Genomic DNA, 17,393 nt, shown 5'->3' with positions numbered 1-17,393 from the left:
CCCTATCAGAATAATAATGCTTGTTTTTTCACACAGGTTTATAATAGTTAACAGAAAAGTCATGAAGAAATAGCCATCTTTATGTAACATAGACTTTAGAAAATGATAACACATAGAGGTATTTTATATATTCTATGCCACATTACTGTGTAAATGTAAAATAACCATTACTGTTATAATTTTAAATATAAATGCTATTTAAGATTTCTGGGTAAGATCAGTGAGTACTTCTTAGAGTCATAGAAGTTTTTCATGAATTCTTCAACTTCAAATTGAGCCAAAAATGAGACTAATTGTCCATCAGTGCTGGGTAGGCCTCATAAAATGATCCCAAAGTTCTTCTTTTTCTTTGTGAAAAAGAAGAAGAAAAAGCATTGCTCACCACATAATTCCACAAGAGTTAAGTCATGACTCATTGAGGTTGTCCGCTGACAGCTCACCCTGAGAAGAAACAGGATGAACAACAGGATGAGGTGTTCTGTGCTTTGCATAAACAAGCCCTTAGATTGTTAGAAGCACATCTCAGGAGAATTTCTATGACTCCAGATTCTTGAATCTTCCCATACACAAGAAAGCACTAAAATCGTTAAATTGAGATGTCTGTTATTTGTGATTAGCTGTAATCTTTTACTAAGATGTATGCTTGACTGCATGTATTCCCTATCCAAAAATCATATATAGACTGGCTTCTGGCTTCTCCAGAAAACTTCTGGAGCAGTATTATCAAAGCTGGATGAATGACTGTTTCCCAGGCTATAGTCCTCAGTAAGACCCTGTATAAAGCTTAAACTCACAACTCTTATGTTGTGCATCTTTCTTTAAGTTGACAACCTATAAAGCAACTGTAAAAACCATATGAGAGATAATCATCACAAGCATATTGTGAAAACATATCTACTCTTGAATATGGCCCCAAATCCATTATGTTACATCTATTTTCCCTGTGATCAACACTGGGGCAATTTCTACCTGGGAGTGATTCATCCACCCAAGACATTAAATGAACCTTGTTTTCATACACTAATTGGTCAAGAATCATAGCAGAATGCCTATGAGACTGAAGAGGAAGTTGATTAGTTCCTCTCTTGCTCTCAGTTCTGTATTTAAGTACTGAAGAATTTGGATCATTTTTTAAAAATTTTTAATTTTTGTTGTTCAATTTTACCATAGATTATTTAACTCCATCCTCTGTCATCAAACTTATAATCCTCCAGTGTGGAAACTAGGAGTAAGAGGAGACCTTACTAGAATGAATATGCAGTGACTGTCGGTCTTAAGACTAACAAAAACAGTTGCATCATCTAGTTTGAATACAAAAACCATAAATCTGTATGCCATTTGGTCTTTTCTTACATTCAGGGATAACATTAAGCCCATGGCTCACTAGGGTTAGCTGAGGATAAGTATAGCCACACTATCTTTCCTTTACCCACTAGCCTCTCATGAATAATAAATACCCAGTGCTGCTAGTAACCTTCTCTTTCACATATAAAATCTTTTTTCTTTTGCTTCAACCTTTCTTGACGTTTTATCTTTAATGAAAAATAAATAATGTATAATTCTTTAATAGTAATCCATGGTAGGTAGTTATTAAATTGAGTGAATTGCTTGACCCTTTCTAGGTTTGGATATTTTTTTTAAAAAATCAAGTTGAATCTTGCAGAAACCTTTAACCAATCAAGGAGAGAGGAGTGTGGACATCACTGGCATTCAAATGTAAAAATTATGAACTGTAAAAAGAATAAATGAGGCTTAAAAATGTGTTCATACAGTGTCTCCAAACAGAATGGAGCCAAATGACTTTAAAAAGATGTACTGTTTATTAAGCAGAGATGCCAATGAATAATAGTTAATATTTGGAAGATTTTTTTTTAAAAAAGGAAGTAACATTTTACTCTCTTTCTGCAATAATGCTGCATTATTTGGCTTATTTGGGATATATCTGAAGTCAATTTTTGGTCTTCTTCCTGGTAATAGATCATTTCCTTTAGGTAGTATACAGACACCCAGTGACATTTAAACAGTAACACGACAAAAAAAAAAAAAAAAAATAGTAAACACGACATAAAAGTAGAGATCTTCAAAAACATAATCTATTTATTTGTGTTTCAAAGTATATAAAAATGGAAATGAAAAATACATAGAATTTATATATAATATTAGATGTTACATCCTATTTAAATATATTTGAACAATATTTTTTAGAAAAATTTCACAAATAGAAACATGGTCCTATAATTACACAAATACTTTCTTTTGGAGAAGGGCATGATCTATTTTTACTCTCTCCAGAGCTTTCTGGCAGTCACTACCAAAACTGCATGGGCTCCACTTGATAAGGATTTTGTTAAAAGGTGCATTAGTAAGAAACAGTGAGTCACAAGTGGATGAATTTACCTTGAAGGCACAGAAAATTTATACATAAAAGACTACAAGAACAATGGAATCTGGTTTCTTTGGTTTCAGAGGTGACTCTATTATAGCAAGAAAGAGTTTGACCTCAGGATAAACTGCCTAAGAGAAGGTGGAGGAAAAATAAGATAGTGGATACGAGATACCAGGGAAGAAATATGAAAGAGCTAAATGGAACTATGCTCTGCAAATATGCTGTAAATTTTTTAAATATACTTTTCCTTAATATACTAGAGGAAAAATTTAGGAAATAAAGTGCCACAGTTTATAAAATTAAGGTTATTTTCCTACATTTAAAATAAGTTGCAGGGGGCTTCCCTGGTGGTGCAGTGATTAAGAATCCACCTGCCAATGCAGGGGACACGGGTTTGAGCCCTGGTCCAAGAAGATCCCACGTGCCACAGAACAACTAAGCCCATGCACCACAATTACTGACCCTGCACTCTAGAGCACACGAGCCACAACTATTGAGCCTGCATGCCACAACTGCTGAAGTCTGCACGCCTAGAGCCTGTGCTCCACACAAGAGAAGCCACTGCAATGAGAAGCCTGCACACTGCAGTGAAAAGGAACCTCTGCTCCCTGCAACTAGAGGAAGCCTGTGCACAGCAACGAAGACCCAATTCAGCCAAAAATAATAAATAAAATTTTTTTAAAGTTGCAGATCAAAAGTATAATTCCAGTTCAACATGACAACATTATGGCTGAGTTTCTAAAATTTTCCTAAAATAAGTACAAAAAGTAATTAAGTAAATATTTGTGATGAGTTTGGTAAAAGGAAGAAACATAGAAAGTTGGCTAAAGGTGACTAATTACTGACAACTTTGCTACTCCAGTATTCAAATAAAATAAAATTATAAGTTCTGGGAAATAAAGTTTTGTCTGGTTTTAGATTAAAAACTTAGAAATTCATGAGCAAAAATAAAAATGCAGGAATCTTTCCAAGGAAACTGCTAACTTGTTTATTAAACTAATATAACCTGAAATAATTGCTAGGGGAAAATAATGTGCTGGACTGATAGACAGGCAGAGCAAAAGTTTGGGATTCAACTTAAATTACACTCTTGGTCAGACTCAAATCCAAGTGCTGAGACTAACAGGTAATATTAAAGTCATCTACATTCTACTACAAATCTGTTTTCAACCTATGTGTCTTTGTAACATCCTACATAAATAAGTTTGAATATCTTAAAGACCCAAGAGAGATATGGAAAGAATCTTGTGAAGGGATAAGAGGAAAGTCATGAAATGGGAGGACAATCTGACACTTTCTGGAGGACCCTAATCCATCACACCAAAGTTCAGTGTCAAAAAGATATGAAATTAATCCCTTGTATCCCTTTTTCTTTTTCTTCTTTTTTTTCCTATTGCCTTTCTCATCTTCTTGTCCTCTCCATGTCAGCTTTAATGTTATTGTCAGCAAAGGGGGCTTTCAAAGAGAGCTAAAGCTTTAGTAGTAAATTATAATCAGGTAAATTGAACTTTTTGATGAATTAACAGCAACAACATCATCATATCATATCATAGTACCTTTATTTTCATCACAGTACTTTATAACATGCAATAATTTAATTTTTATAGTATTTATAGACTCTTCTACCTGTACATTATCTGAGTATCAGAGTAGTATTGCACTGAATGACATAATAAATAGGTATGTGTGTTTATAAGTGTGTTGTATTAGAAATATCCACACTCAACATGAGGGACAGAAGTTTTTAAATCCTCCATGTGATAACTAATATTTGGTATAAAGATATAGCTATAACCCAAAGATAAATATCTTGACATTTTTGCATAATAGCTTTCCTTAGTATCCCACTAATTGTTTTAGAGTGTGTCTGCTGTTTCCTTATCAATAGTATCCCTGGCATGTTATAGAAATCCAATTTCATTTATCTCATGCATGAATTATAGGCAACTTGGAATCATCAAGGCACAATGTTGGACTTAAATAAAGGAAAGTGAGAGAATGTAAGAGATCGTGAGATGGCTAGACCTTGCAGCTGAATTGTAACGGGGTATACCACTAAATATTTAAAATAATGAAGTAGATGGAAAAGATAGAGAATCATCTATATATCCTTCCGTATATTTCATATGATATATGGGGAGTAGGCTCAACTGAGAGAAAACTGGAATAGCTATTATGATTGTTGTCTCTATAAAACATTTTGAAAGTTTGCCATCTAGAGTCAGACTTGGTGCAAGTCCTCACCTGCTTTACTCTCACAGAAATCTTGATACTTCTCCCATTTGTTGTTTCCTCATCTCAGTAAATGGCATCATCATCCATCAACTTTTAAAAAAAGAAAAGTCACGATTGATTTCTGCCTTTACATCAACACTCACAGAAAATCCATTACCAAAGTCTGTCAGTTCTACTTTATTTTTTAATTCATTTTTATTGGAGTATAGTCGATTTACAATGTGTTAGTTTCTTCTGTACAGCAAAGTGAATCAGTTAAACTTATACCTATATCCACTCTTTTTTTGATTATTTTCCCATATAGGTATCGACTAGAGTATTGAGTAGAGTTCCCAGTGCTATACAGTGTGTTCTTTTTTTTTTTTTTTAATCCCACAGCATTTATTGTCATCTGGTAATAACATAAAGGTGAGCAAAACAATGTGAATAAATGCTTTAGAACTACACTTCTAACAAAGCACACCTAAAAAAATCTTGGCTTCTCAACAATTTCTCACTTCATTGATCATTTCTAGTTAGAGACACTTTGGAGCAGAGTAATGTTATCTCCGTTTAGCATGATCTGACCCAGTTGTTTTCTTGACTTTGTTTTAGAATGAGTCTCTTCTGCATCATCCAATACGAGGTACATATACTCATCAAAACTAATGATACTACCCTCTATCCACATATTCACTTGCTCATAAAGGCACACCTGAATCTGAGATCTATTTTGCAAGTATCTGAAGATGAGATTGATTGGCTGCACCATCACGTTCTGCACGTTCTGGCCCTGGCCCCGGTATGCCATGGTGGAAGCTCACAAAGACCACACTATCCTGCACACTCAGTGTGTTCTTTTTAATTATCTATTTTAAATATAGTAGTGTGTATATGTCAATCCCGATCTCCCAATTTATCCCCCCCTTCCCCCTTGATAACCATAAGTTTGTTTTCTACGTCTGTGACTACATTTCAGTTTTGTAAATAAGTTCATTTGTACTATTTTTTTAGATTCTACATATAAGTGATATTATATGATATTTATGTTTCTCTATCTGACTCTACTTTAAAATATATCTCAAATCTATTTTCTTCCTATCCATTACCACCACCCCAGTCCAGGCTCTCCTTGTCTCACTAGGAGTTCAATATTAGCAGATAACTAGTCTTATGTACTCTACTCTTGCCCACAATGAAATCACTCTTGTCACAGTGGGATAATTTACTTTTAAAAAAGTAAATCAGCACTCATCAGTCCCCTGACTGAAATTCTCCAATGACCTTCTGCAGCCTGAATAAAAATCATTTTCCAAACTACTACTTTCAGTGTCTTGAATGATTTATTTCCACTTATTTCTCCCATTTTTTCTGTTACCTCAGTCTAAGACCACCTCTTTCATTACTTATTTTTGTCCATTTACTTGAATGTAGGTTTCAAGTTCATAGTAATTGCAACATGTTATGTAATTATATATACATAATTTTTATATATCTTATACATACTATTGATAAATGAGCAAATGAATCCATGCAAGTCAGTTCTCTGCCTTCTCTACAGTTCCTTATGACACTAAGAGACCAGCCACAGTGACTCCAAGGGAAGTGCCCTAAAACCACTTTTCAGTGACAACAACTTGTTCAGCTGGGACTCCAACCCAAAACTCTCCAGGCAAGACTGGACTGTGCTCTGCACTCATTCCACTCTTGTACTTAAGAGTTTTATCATCATAACTGGCCTGGAATATGGCAGAGACTAAGTATCATTCTCTTTATTTGAGACATGAGGCAACAAATCTAAAAAGTATATTAGCATAAAGTGGTACACTTTTGAAATATGGAGCTAATACATTGTTGAAAGTATATCTATTCATTCATTCCACAGTCATTTATTATCTTACCAGGCTGTTTCAGGTTTTGTGGGGTCTGAGGTATACAAAATTAGGGGTGAGGGATTCCTTTAATAAATACAAAAATTACTTTTTCAAGTTCCACTAAAGAGTGTGACTGTAAGAACACATGTCTAGGGTTTCTTCCTACTGTTTATGCAAATGAGGGGCCTGAAGTTTAAGTGTAATATGCTTGATGGCAAATGGTGATTGGAGAGCCAACAAAACATTGTACCAGTCACTGGAGTCAGTTGTGAAAGATATCCCAGCTCTGAAGGAGGTGGTCAAATGTGCAGAATTATAATAAATATCAAAATTGCTGGGGTCAAGTAAAGCCCAGGATGTTTGGAAAGCACTAGGAAAGTGGAGGACAGCTTAGGGAATGCATCATGGAAGAAGTAACATTGTGGTTGAGTGGTTTAGGTAAGACTTGTCCTGGTCAGGAAAATGGTCCTGGGAGGGGAAGGGAGGGGAGAGGATGGTGTTAATGAAAATAAGATACAGCAGTACATCAGACAGGGGCAATAGACTTTGCAAAAGTATCGAGATATAGAAGAGGTTGGTAGACTTGTGAACTGTAAGTGCTTGTGTATCTGAGGAAGAAGCATCAAGCAGTGATGAAATGATAGCAGAGAGCAGATATTGGTACAAAAGAAACTTTCATGTCACACTAAGGAGTCTGTTTTCTCCTGAAAGCCATTGAAGATGTTTAAACAGGGAAATGATATGATAAATACAAGTCTTAATAAGATTATTCCTTTGGTATTGTAGAAAATTGGTTGAAGCAGGGCAAGATCGAAAGCAAGGGGAATAGATGAATTGCTATTGTTGTAAACAATGAGGAAAATGATAAAAACCTTGAAATAAGAGGTTGAGAGGATACCTACTTCCAGTTCATGTTTTTCATTCAAAGATGAATAATTTAAAGAATACAAAATGTAGTGGGAATTTTATCCTCATTAATAACAGGAACATTGGTAAATTGAGTATCCTGGCTAGTTGTCTCTGAACTGCTCTTACTGTGCCAGCCTTGACAGTTAATTAAACCTCAGTTTTCTAGTCTGAGAGATGGTAGAACTGACCTAGATAATCTTTGAATTTGCCTTGCAATTCTAAAATTCTATGGACTACACAGTTTTCCCCATTTCTATTATAGAGCTGTTATTTATTGCTCTTTTCTCTAAGTTAGGAAAATAAAACGAGCTCATTAACTTGGAATTAATCCTCCAGCTGTGATGTCTTATATCTAGAATGCCAGGCATTGAGATGGACTTTTTACAAATAGTAATTAAAACTCAGTTATCTTTATTGGAAAAGGTTCTTCAAAAGAAGAGTATAATTTAAATACAAACTCTAATTTAAAGAGTTAGTTGTTTTCTCCTATGCCATAACAGTAGAAACTGTCTCTCTCTCTTTCAACATATCATATATTATTTATCTTAAAATAGCATAAATTAATACTTATGTACAGCTAAGCTACTCAACATCCCATGCTTTTAGTTATAAATCAGTTTAGGCTGCTTTAATTAATCCTACTAATTAATTCCAACTACAGTTTTTCTGAGGTGTTCCCATTGTGCACTTGAATCAGAAACCTGGTATCAAGCAAGTGCTTATGCATTATTTACTAAGTGGACACAGGTTAGTAAGCCATTCAAGCCCTCTAACCCACATATACTCAAAATAATGCATTTTATTTTACAAATAAGGTGGAAACATATGGAGTGAAATTGCATATGGTTGAATGCATTTGACTCCAATGCAGCAATTTCATATGGTTCATCTAATATGTGAGAGAAATTTCATATGGTTTATACTAATATATGAGTTATTTAAAATAATTTCTATTTTCAAGAACTTTAATCATTACAGACATTTTATGGAACATTAAGATATAAAGTACAGGATATAAAACCCAAAGCAAAGCAAGCTTCATTGCGAAAAGATCACATTTTCAAATATACTAGAAGCAAAATCTAAATAGAAAACCAAAATTCTGGACTTGGTGTCCCCTCAACTGAAGGATCACAAGAACTAGAAGCTCTATATTTAGTTTTTCCAAATTATCTATGGAAGGAAAGGGAAAAGCACACGTGTTAAATCTTCTACAGAGGTGACCTGGAACTCCAACTGCAAAGTATATGCCTTTGAAACAGCCATACTAGAAATATATACTTCACAGGTGGCAGCAATGCCAGATGTAGGAGGAGCCTAGTACATTTAGGAAAATAAACTAAAAATTGTTTTGAGGTACTCTTGTTAAAGTGCATTGCAAGATTGGAGGATTGGAATTGATATGGTATAGTTGTAGGCCTGTTTTATTCTAGTAAGATATTGGGGAAAGTAAAATAAGATAAAAACAGGAGCAGAGCATATCCTTTTTCATATTTTCTCTTTGGATTAATGTCCTTGGAAAAGACTATTTCAAAAATATGAACACTCAGTGTTTAGGTTTTCAGTGCTAATTTAGGATGATTGTACCCCCCCAAAAAATATCTGTCCCATGGCACATCTGAGAAAAGTTAATTATGACAAAGTAAACCCTGTTACAGACTAGTTTCAGCCAAAGGGAAACTTTAAAAACTATATAGAGAAATAAATTGTTCAATAATATTATTACATTAGAACAGAACAAAGTTAGGTAGCAACTCATGTTACTTTGAGTTGATCTGGAGGAGGTATTTGGAGTCCCTTAATAAATTTTGTATCCTCTGAGTCATATATAAAGCCACAAGTATTTTCTGGCAATCAATAAAAGAAAAAGGCAGACAACTAGGTAGAAAATGAATTAAAATGACAACAAAACAATAACTGTTTAACCTCACTGGTAATTAAGAAATGTCAACTAAAACCACATACTACTTTATATTAATCTGATTGAAAAATTAGGAATTCAGGTAACATCAAGAACTGGTAAAGATGTAGGAAAACTGGACCCCCTCATGAGCTGAGAATGGGAGAATACACTATTGTAGTCACTGAAGAGAGACATCTGAAAGTATTTAGTGAAATTCAGTATGTGTATACAGTGTGACCTATGATCAATTCCAGTTATGGATATAAATGCACAGATACAACACAAAACATATTCAGGGACTGTCCAAGAAAGGGTTAGTAAGGGAAAAGCAACCTCAATGTCCATCCTTGTCAAATGGAGATAAAAATCATGGAGATTTAAACTACTGTGCAGCAGTCAGAAGGACTGAATGAGATATTTCTAGAGCAGTGTGTACAGAGCTCCATAATTAGTCTAAATAACAGCAAGAAAGAGATTGAGATTTATAATCTAATGCTATTATTTATTTTTAATTTTTTGTTAAAACATAGTACACATATAATAGTTTCAGGTGTGCAACGTAGTGATTCAACATTTATGTACATTACAAATTGATAACCACATAAATCTAAAAACCATCTGTCACGATACAAAGTTATTGCAATATTATTGACTATACCCCAAATGCTGTACCTTACATACCTGTGATTTACTTATAGCAGGAAGTTTGCACCTCTCAATTCCTTATACCTATTTTATGCAACTTCTGACCCTCATCTCCTCTAGTGACCATCACTTTGTTCTCTATATTTATGAGTCTGTTTCTGCTTTGTTTTGTTTACTATTTCTCTTGATTTTAGATTCCACATGTAAGTGAAATCATATGATATTTCTCTTTCTCTGATTTATTTCACTTAGCGTAATACCCTCTAGGTGTATTCATGTTGACACAAATGGCAAGATTTCATTCTTTTTTATAGCTAATATTTCCATGTATATATATATATATACACACATATATATACATGGATATAATATATATATCTTCTGTATCTATTCATCTAACTTGGGCTGTTTATTATCACTTTCTGTCTGTGTGTGTACTTAGATCTGAAGAGAGTCTCTTGCAGGCAGCATGTATATGAGTATTTCTTTTTTATCCATTCAGGCACTCTGTGTCTTTTGATTGAAGCATTTAGTCCATATACATTTAAAGTAATCATAGGTATGCACTTATTGCTATTTTGTTCATTGTTTTCTGGTTGTTTTTGTAGTTCTCTGTTCCTTTCTTCTTCTCTGTTCTCTTCCCTTGTGATTTGGTAATATTCTTTAGTGTTATGTTTGTATTCCTTTCTCTTTATTGTTTGTGTATCTATTATAGGTTTTTGGTTCTGGTTACCATGAGGTTCATATATAACAAACTATGTATATAGCAGTCTATTTTAAGGTGATACTCATTTAAGTCTGAGCACATTCTAAAAGCACTACATTTTTACTCTGCCCTCTCCATTTTTATGTTATATTTTATATTCATTTGTTTTGTGTATTGCTTAACAAATTATTTTGGATAAAGATGATTTTACTACATTACTGTATTTGCCTTTATACTAGCTTTATAGCTGACTGATCCACTACCTATACTATATGTTGTCCTTTACCAATGAGCTTTTTTTCTTTTATAATTATCTTATTTCTAGTTATGGTCTTTCTTTTCCATTTTTTCTGTTTTTAAAAAATTTTATTGGAGTATAGTTGATATACAATATTGTATTAGTTTCAGGTGTACAGCAAAGTGAATCAGTTACACATATGCATATATCCACACTGTTTTAGATTCTTTTTCCATATAGTCCATTACAGAAAATTAAGTAGAGTTCCCTGTGCTATATGGTAGGTCCTTGTTATCTATTATATATATGGTACAGTGGATATGTCAATCTCAATCTCCCAGTTTATCCTTTCCCCTACTTTACACTCTGGTAACAGTAGGTTTGTTTTCTACATCTGTGACTTTATTTCTGTTTTGTAGATAGGTTCATTTGTACATTTTATGTATAAGCAATATCAGATGACATCTGTCTTTGTCTGACTTACTTCACACAGTATGACTATATCTAGGTTCATCAATGTTGCTGCAGATGGCCTTATTAATTATTTTTTATGGCTGATTCATATGATATTGTAAATATGTGCCACATATTATTTATCCATTCCTCTGTTGAGGAACATTTAGGTTGTTTCTATGTTCTGTACTGGATATTGTAAATAGTGCTGCAATGAACATTGGGGTACATATATCTTTTTGAATTATGCTTTTCTCCAGGTATATGTCCAGGAGTGGGATTGCTGAATCATATGGCAGCTCTATTTTTAGTTTTTTAAGGAACCTCCATACTGTTTTCCATAGTGGCTGTACCAATTTCCATTCCCACAGTGTAGGATGGTTCCCATTTCTCCACACCCTCTCCAGCATTTACTGTTTGTAGATTTCTTGATGATGGTCATTCTGAGCAGCATAAGGTGATAACTCTTTGTAGTTTTGATTTGCATTTTTCTAATAATTAGTGATGTTGAACATCTTTTCATATGTTTTTTAGTCATCTGTATGTCTTCTTTGGGGAAATGTCTATTTAGATCTTCTGCTCATTTTTTGACTGGGTTGTTCATTATTTTCACACTGAGCTGCATGAACCATTTATGTATTTTAGAGATTAATCCCTTGTTGGTTGCTTCATTTGCAAATATTTTCTCCCATTCTGAGGGTTGTCTTTTCATTTTGTTTATGGTTCCCTTTGCTATGCAAAAGTTCTTAAGTTTCATTAGGTCTCATCTGTTTATTTTTGTTTTTATTTTATTACTCTAAGAGGTGGATCAAAAAATATCTTGCTGTGATTTATATCAAAGAGTGTTCTGCCTATGTTTTCCTCTAAAAATTATATCATATCCAGTGTTACATTTAGGCCTTTAATTCATTTTGAGTTTACTTTTTTGTATGGTGTTAGGGTGTGTTCTAATTTCATTCTTTTACATATAGCTGTCCAGTTTTCCCAAAACCACACATTCAAGAGACGGTTTTTTCTCCATTGTATATTCTTGCCACCTTTGTCATAGATTAAGTGACCATAGGTGCATGGGTTTATCTCTGGAATTTATATCCTGTTCCATTGAACAATATTTCTGTTTTTGTGCCAGTACTACACTGTCTTGATTACTGTAGCTTTGTAGTATAATCTGAAGTCAGGGAGCCTGATTCCTCCAGCTCAGTTTTTCTTTCTTAAGATTTATTTGGCTATGTGAGATCTTTTGTGTTTCCATACAAATTGTAAAATATTTTGTTCTAATTCTCTAAAAAATGCCATTGGTAATTTGATAAGGATTGCAACAAATCTGTAGATTGCTTTGGATAGTATAGTCATTTTCACAATATCATTTCTTCCAATCCAATAACATGGTATGTCTCTCCATCTCTTTGTGTCATCTTTGATTTCTTTCATCAGTATCTTATAGTTTTCCAAGTACAGGTTTTTTTCCTCCTTAGGTAGGTTTATTCATAGGTATTTTATTATGTATTATGTGATGGTAAATGGGATTCTTTGTTTGATTTCTCTTTTTGAACTTTTGTTGTTAGTGTATCAGAATGCAAGAGATTTCTCTTTATTAATTTTGTATCCTGCAACTTTACCAAATTCATTGATTAGCTCTAGTAGTTTTCTGGTAGCCTCTTTAGGATTTTGTATGTACAGTATCAAGTCATCTGCAGTGACAGTTTTACTTTTTCTTTTCCTATTTGGATTCCTTTTATTTCTTTTTCTACTCTGATTTATGTGGCTAGGACTTTCAAAACTTTGTTGAATAATAGTAACTAGAGTGGACATCCTTGTCTTGGTCCTAAACTTAGAGGAAATGCTTTCAGTTTTTCACCATTGAGAATTATGTTTGTTGTAGGTTTGTCATATATGACCTTTATTATGTTGAAGTAGGTTCCCTCTATGCCCACTTTCTGGAGTGTTTTTATCATAAATGGGTGTTGAATTTTGTCAAAAGCTTTTTCTGTATCCACTGAGATGATCATATGGTTTTTATTCCTCAATTTGTTCATGTGGTATCTCAAACTGATTGATTTGTGGATATTGAAAAATCCTTGCATCCCTGGGATAAATCCCATTTGATCATGGTGTATGATCTTTTTAATGTGTTGTTGGATTCGGTTTGCTAGTATTCTGATGAGTATATTTGCATCTATGTTCATCAGTGTTATTGGTCTGTAATTTTCTTTTTTTGTGATACATTTGTCTGTTTTGGGAATAAGAGTGATGGGGGCTCCACAGAATGAGCTTGGAAATGTTCCTTCCTCTGAAATTTTTTGGAATACTTTGAGAAAGAATAGTGTGAACTCTTCTCTAAATGTGTAGTAGAATTCACTTGTGCAGTTCTCTGGTCCTGGATTTTTATTTGTTGAAAGATTTTAATCACAGTTTCAATTTCAGTACTTGTGATTGCTCTGTTCATATTTTCTATTTCTTCCTGGTTCAGTCTTGGAACGTTGTGCCTTTCAAAGAATTTGTCCATTTCTTCCAGGTTATCCATTTTATTGGTGTATAGTTGCCTGTAGTAGTCTCTTATGATCCTTTGTATTTCTGTGTTGACAGTTGTAACTTCTCCTTTTTCATTTCTAATTTTATTGATTTGAGTCCTCTCCCTTTTTTTCTTGATGAGTCTGGCTAAAAGTTCATCAATTTTGTTTATCCTTTCAAAAAAGCAGCTTTTAGTTTCATTGATATTTTCTATTCTGTTCTTTGTTTCTATTCCATTTATTTCTTCTCTGTTCTTTGTAATTTCTTTCCTTCTACTAATTTTGGGTTCTGGTTGTTCTTCTTTCTCTAGTTGCTTTAGTTGTAAAGTTAGGTTGTTTATTTGAGATTCTTCTTATTTCTTGAGATAATATTGTATTCCTATAAACTTCCCTCTTAGAACTGCTTTTGATGTGTCCCATAGGTTTTGGATCATGGTGTTTTCATTGTCATTTGTCTCTGGGTACTTTTTGATTTCCTCTTTGATTTCTTCAGTGATCCATTGTTTATTTAATAACATAGTGTTTAGCCTTCATGTGTTTGTGTTTTTTACAGTTTTTTTTCCTGAAATTGATTTCTAATCTCATAGCTTTGTGATCAGAAAAGATGCTTGATATGATTTCAATTTTGTTACATTTACCAAGGCTTGATTTTTGACCCCAAATGTGATCTACACTGGATAATGTTCCAGGTGCCCTTGAGAAAAAAGTGTATTCTGCTGTTTTCACATGGAATGTCCTAGAGTTATCAATAAAGTCTTTCTATTCTAATGTGTCATTTAAGGTTGTGTTTCCTTATTAATTTTCTGTCTATATGATCTGTCCATTGATGAAAGTGGGGTGTTAAACTCCCTCACTATTACAGTGTTACTGTCGATTTTCCCTTTTATGGCTGTTAGCATTTGACTTCTGTATTGAGGTGCTCCTATGTTGGATGCATATATATTTACAATAATTATATCTTCTTCTTGGATTAATCTCTTGATCATTATGTAGTGTCATTCCTTTTTTCTTATAACAGTCTTTATTTTAAAGAGTATTTTGTTTGATATGAGTATTGTTACTCCAGCTTTCTTTTGATTTCCATTTGCATGGAATACCATTTTTGATCCCCTCACTTTTAGTTTGTAAGTGTCCCTAAGTCTGAAGTGGAACTCTTGTAGACAGCATATATACAGGTCTTGTTTTTGTATCCATTCAGCCAGCCTATGTCTTTTGGTTGAAGCATTCAATCCGTTTACATTTAAACTAATTATCAACATGAATGTTGATATTTTTATTGCCATTTTCTTAATTGTTTTGGTTTTTTTTGTAGGTCTTTTTTCTTCCCTTTCTCTTGTGTTCTCTTTTCTTGTGGTTTGATGAGCATATTTAGTGTTGTTTTTGGGTTACTTTTTCTTTTTTGTGTGTGTATATATTGTAGTTTTATTGTTTGCATTTCCCATTTCCTCTTCCTAGAGAAGTTCCTTTAGCATTTGTTGTAAAGCTGGTTTGGTAGTGCTGAATTCTCTTTGTTTTTGCTTGTCTGTAAAGCTTTTGACTTGTCTGTTGAATCTGAATGAGTGTCTTGCTGGGTAGAGTAACCTTGGTTGTAGATTTTTTCCCTTTCATTACTTTAAATATGTCATGCAACTCCTTTCTGGACTTCAGAGTTTCTGCTGAAAAATGAGCTGATAACCTTATGGGGATTCCCTATCATGTTACTTGTTCTTTTCTTTTGTTGTTAAAAATTTTTTTTTTTAATTTAATTTTTGTTAATTTGATTAATATGTGTCTCAACATGTTTCTCCTTGAGTTTATCCTATATGGGACTCGCTGAAGTTCCTGGACTTGGGTTTCTATTTCCTTTCCCATGTTAGGAAAATTTTTTACTATAATTTCTTCAAATATTTTCTCAGGCCCTTTCTCTTTTTCTTCTCCTTCTTGGACCCCTATAATTCAAATGTTGATGTGTTTCATGTTGTCCCAGAGATCTCTGAGTCCATCCTTATTTGTTATCATGTTTTTTTTCTTTATTCTGTTTCACAGCAGTGATTTCCACCATTCTGTCTTCTAGCTCACTCATCCATTCTTCTACCTCAGTTATTTTGCTATTGTTTGTTTCTAGTGTATTTTTCCATTTCAGTTATTGTATGTTCATCTCTGTTTGTTTCTTCTTTACTTCATCCTGGTCTTCATTAAACATTTCTTGTGTCTTCTCAATTCATGCCTGTATTCTTTTTCCAAGATCTTGGATCATTTTTACTACAATTACTCTGAATACATTTTAAGGTAGATTGCCTATCTCCTCTTCATTTAGTTGTTATTGTAGGTTTTTATCTTGCCTCTTTGTCTGCAACATATTCCTTTGTCACCTCATTTTATCAGATTTTTCTGTGTTTATGGTCTCCTTTCTGCAGGCTACAGGATCACAATTTCTCTTGCTGCTGATATCTGCTCCCTGGTGGGTGAGGTTGGTCTAGAGGCTTGTGCCATTATCCCCTTGATAGAAGGTTTGACTGGTGTTGTGGTGGCCAGAGCCTGCCCTGGATATTGAGTAAGGCCCCCCATTTGCTGTGTGATTGCTACTGCCCTGTCAGGGGTGGGGTCTGCTCCTAAGTTATTGGAGTAGAGGCCCCCACATCTGTTTCTTAGTTGTGTTTCTGATCTGTGGTGTGAGGTAGATGGGATTGGAGCACACCCACTGGAAAGGAATCCACTGAGCATTCCTCCTCTGGAGTGTTCACCTGTGAATGTGCTCTGTTGTGTCCCCTTTTGACCATTGCGTGGGCTCACAATGTACACTGTTGTTAGCACTGCTCTTGGTCCCACCTTAACTGTGTGTATGTTGGCAATTGGTACTGATGTCTCTCAGGCATTGTTTTCACCAGGCCACCAGTGCAGATCCACTGAGGTCAGGTCCTAAGACTAGTAGTTGTGCACCTGGACCCATTTTGGGAGTTATAGAGGCAACTCAGACATCTGGCCCAACCACCATGTGTATGTGGTGCTTTTTGTCCGTTTGGACATTCTGCAGATGCTGAATTTAGGAAGCCATTGACAGAGGTGTAATTTCGTGGTTTGGGCAGCTGTGAGGAGGAATTTCGGCTCTTCTTCTTTAGTCACACAGCCCCTGGGGCTCAACTGTGCTTTCAACCCCACTTCTGTGTGTGTTGCTCCTACCAGAGTCTCCTCTAGAAGTTGTGTGAGCACAGGAGCCTATCAGGCAGGAAGGAAACGAGGCACCAAGCAGGGGGAGCAGGCCACCCAGGTGGGAGGGTGCTGGGGTGGCCGTTGGAATGCACAAGTCCATCAGGCAGCAAACGGGGTGAGTGGGTAGCCCAGGCAGCTGGGGGCAGGGTTATGCAAGCTAGCTCTGGTGAGACCCCTCCCTAGTGCCTGTGAAGGAGGGGCCAGTGCATGAGGAGAGTGACTGCAATGGTGGCCCTGTCCTTTTTGCATCACTCAACCATGGTGCTTTGTTTCTGTGGTAGTCCAGCCTTCCTCCCTGAGCATTCCCAATTGTGGATCTCCCCACTCCTGTCACCTTAGGCTGTCTCTTCCCAGCCAACAGCATTC

General features: G+C 34.8%; 1 protein-coding gene across 1 annotated transcript; it reads right to left on the bottom strand.

The window, feature by feature from the left end:
• Positions 1-5,132: 5,132 nt before the first annotated feature.
• LOC131743568 (small nuclear ribonucleoprotein E-like) lies at positions 5,133-5,411 on the bottom strand. The gene has a single exon (XM_059042397.1). It carries the CDS (start codon positions 5,409-5,411, stop codon positions 5,133-5,135), a length of 279 nt encoding a protein of 92 aa, XP_058898380.1.
• Positions 5,412-17,393: the final 11,982 nt, after the last annotated feature.

This window comes from Kogia breviceps, chromosome 16 (genome assembly GCF_026419965.1).
Source record: "Kogia breviceps isolate mKogBre1 chromosome 16, mKogBre1 haplotype 1, whole genome shotgun sequence".
Taxonomy (NCBI): domain Eukaryota; kingdom Metazoa; phylum Chordata; class Mammalia; order Artiodactyla; family Physeteridae; genus Kogia; species Kogia breviceps.
Note: the sequence above shows the minus strand (reverse complement) of the source record. Positions and strands in the feature narration are given on the sequence as shown.

What these genes read in the sequence shown, in the direction of transcription:
- LOC131743568 (XM_059042397.1), bottom strand. Translation starts at nt 5,411, where the DNA reads ATGGCATACCGGGGCCAGGGCCAGAACGTGCAGAACGTGATGGTGCAG.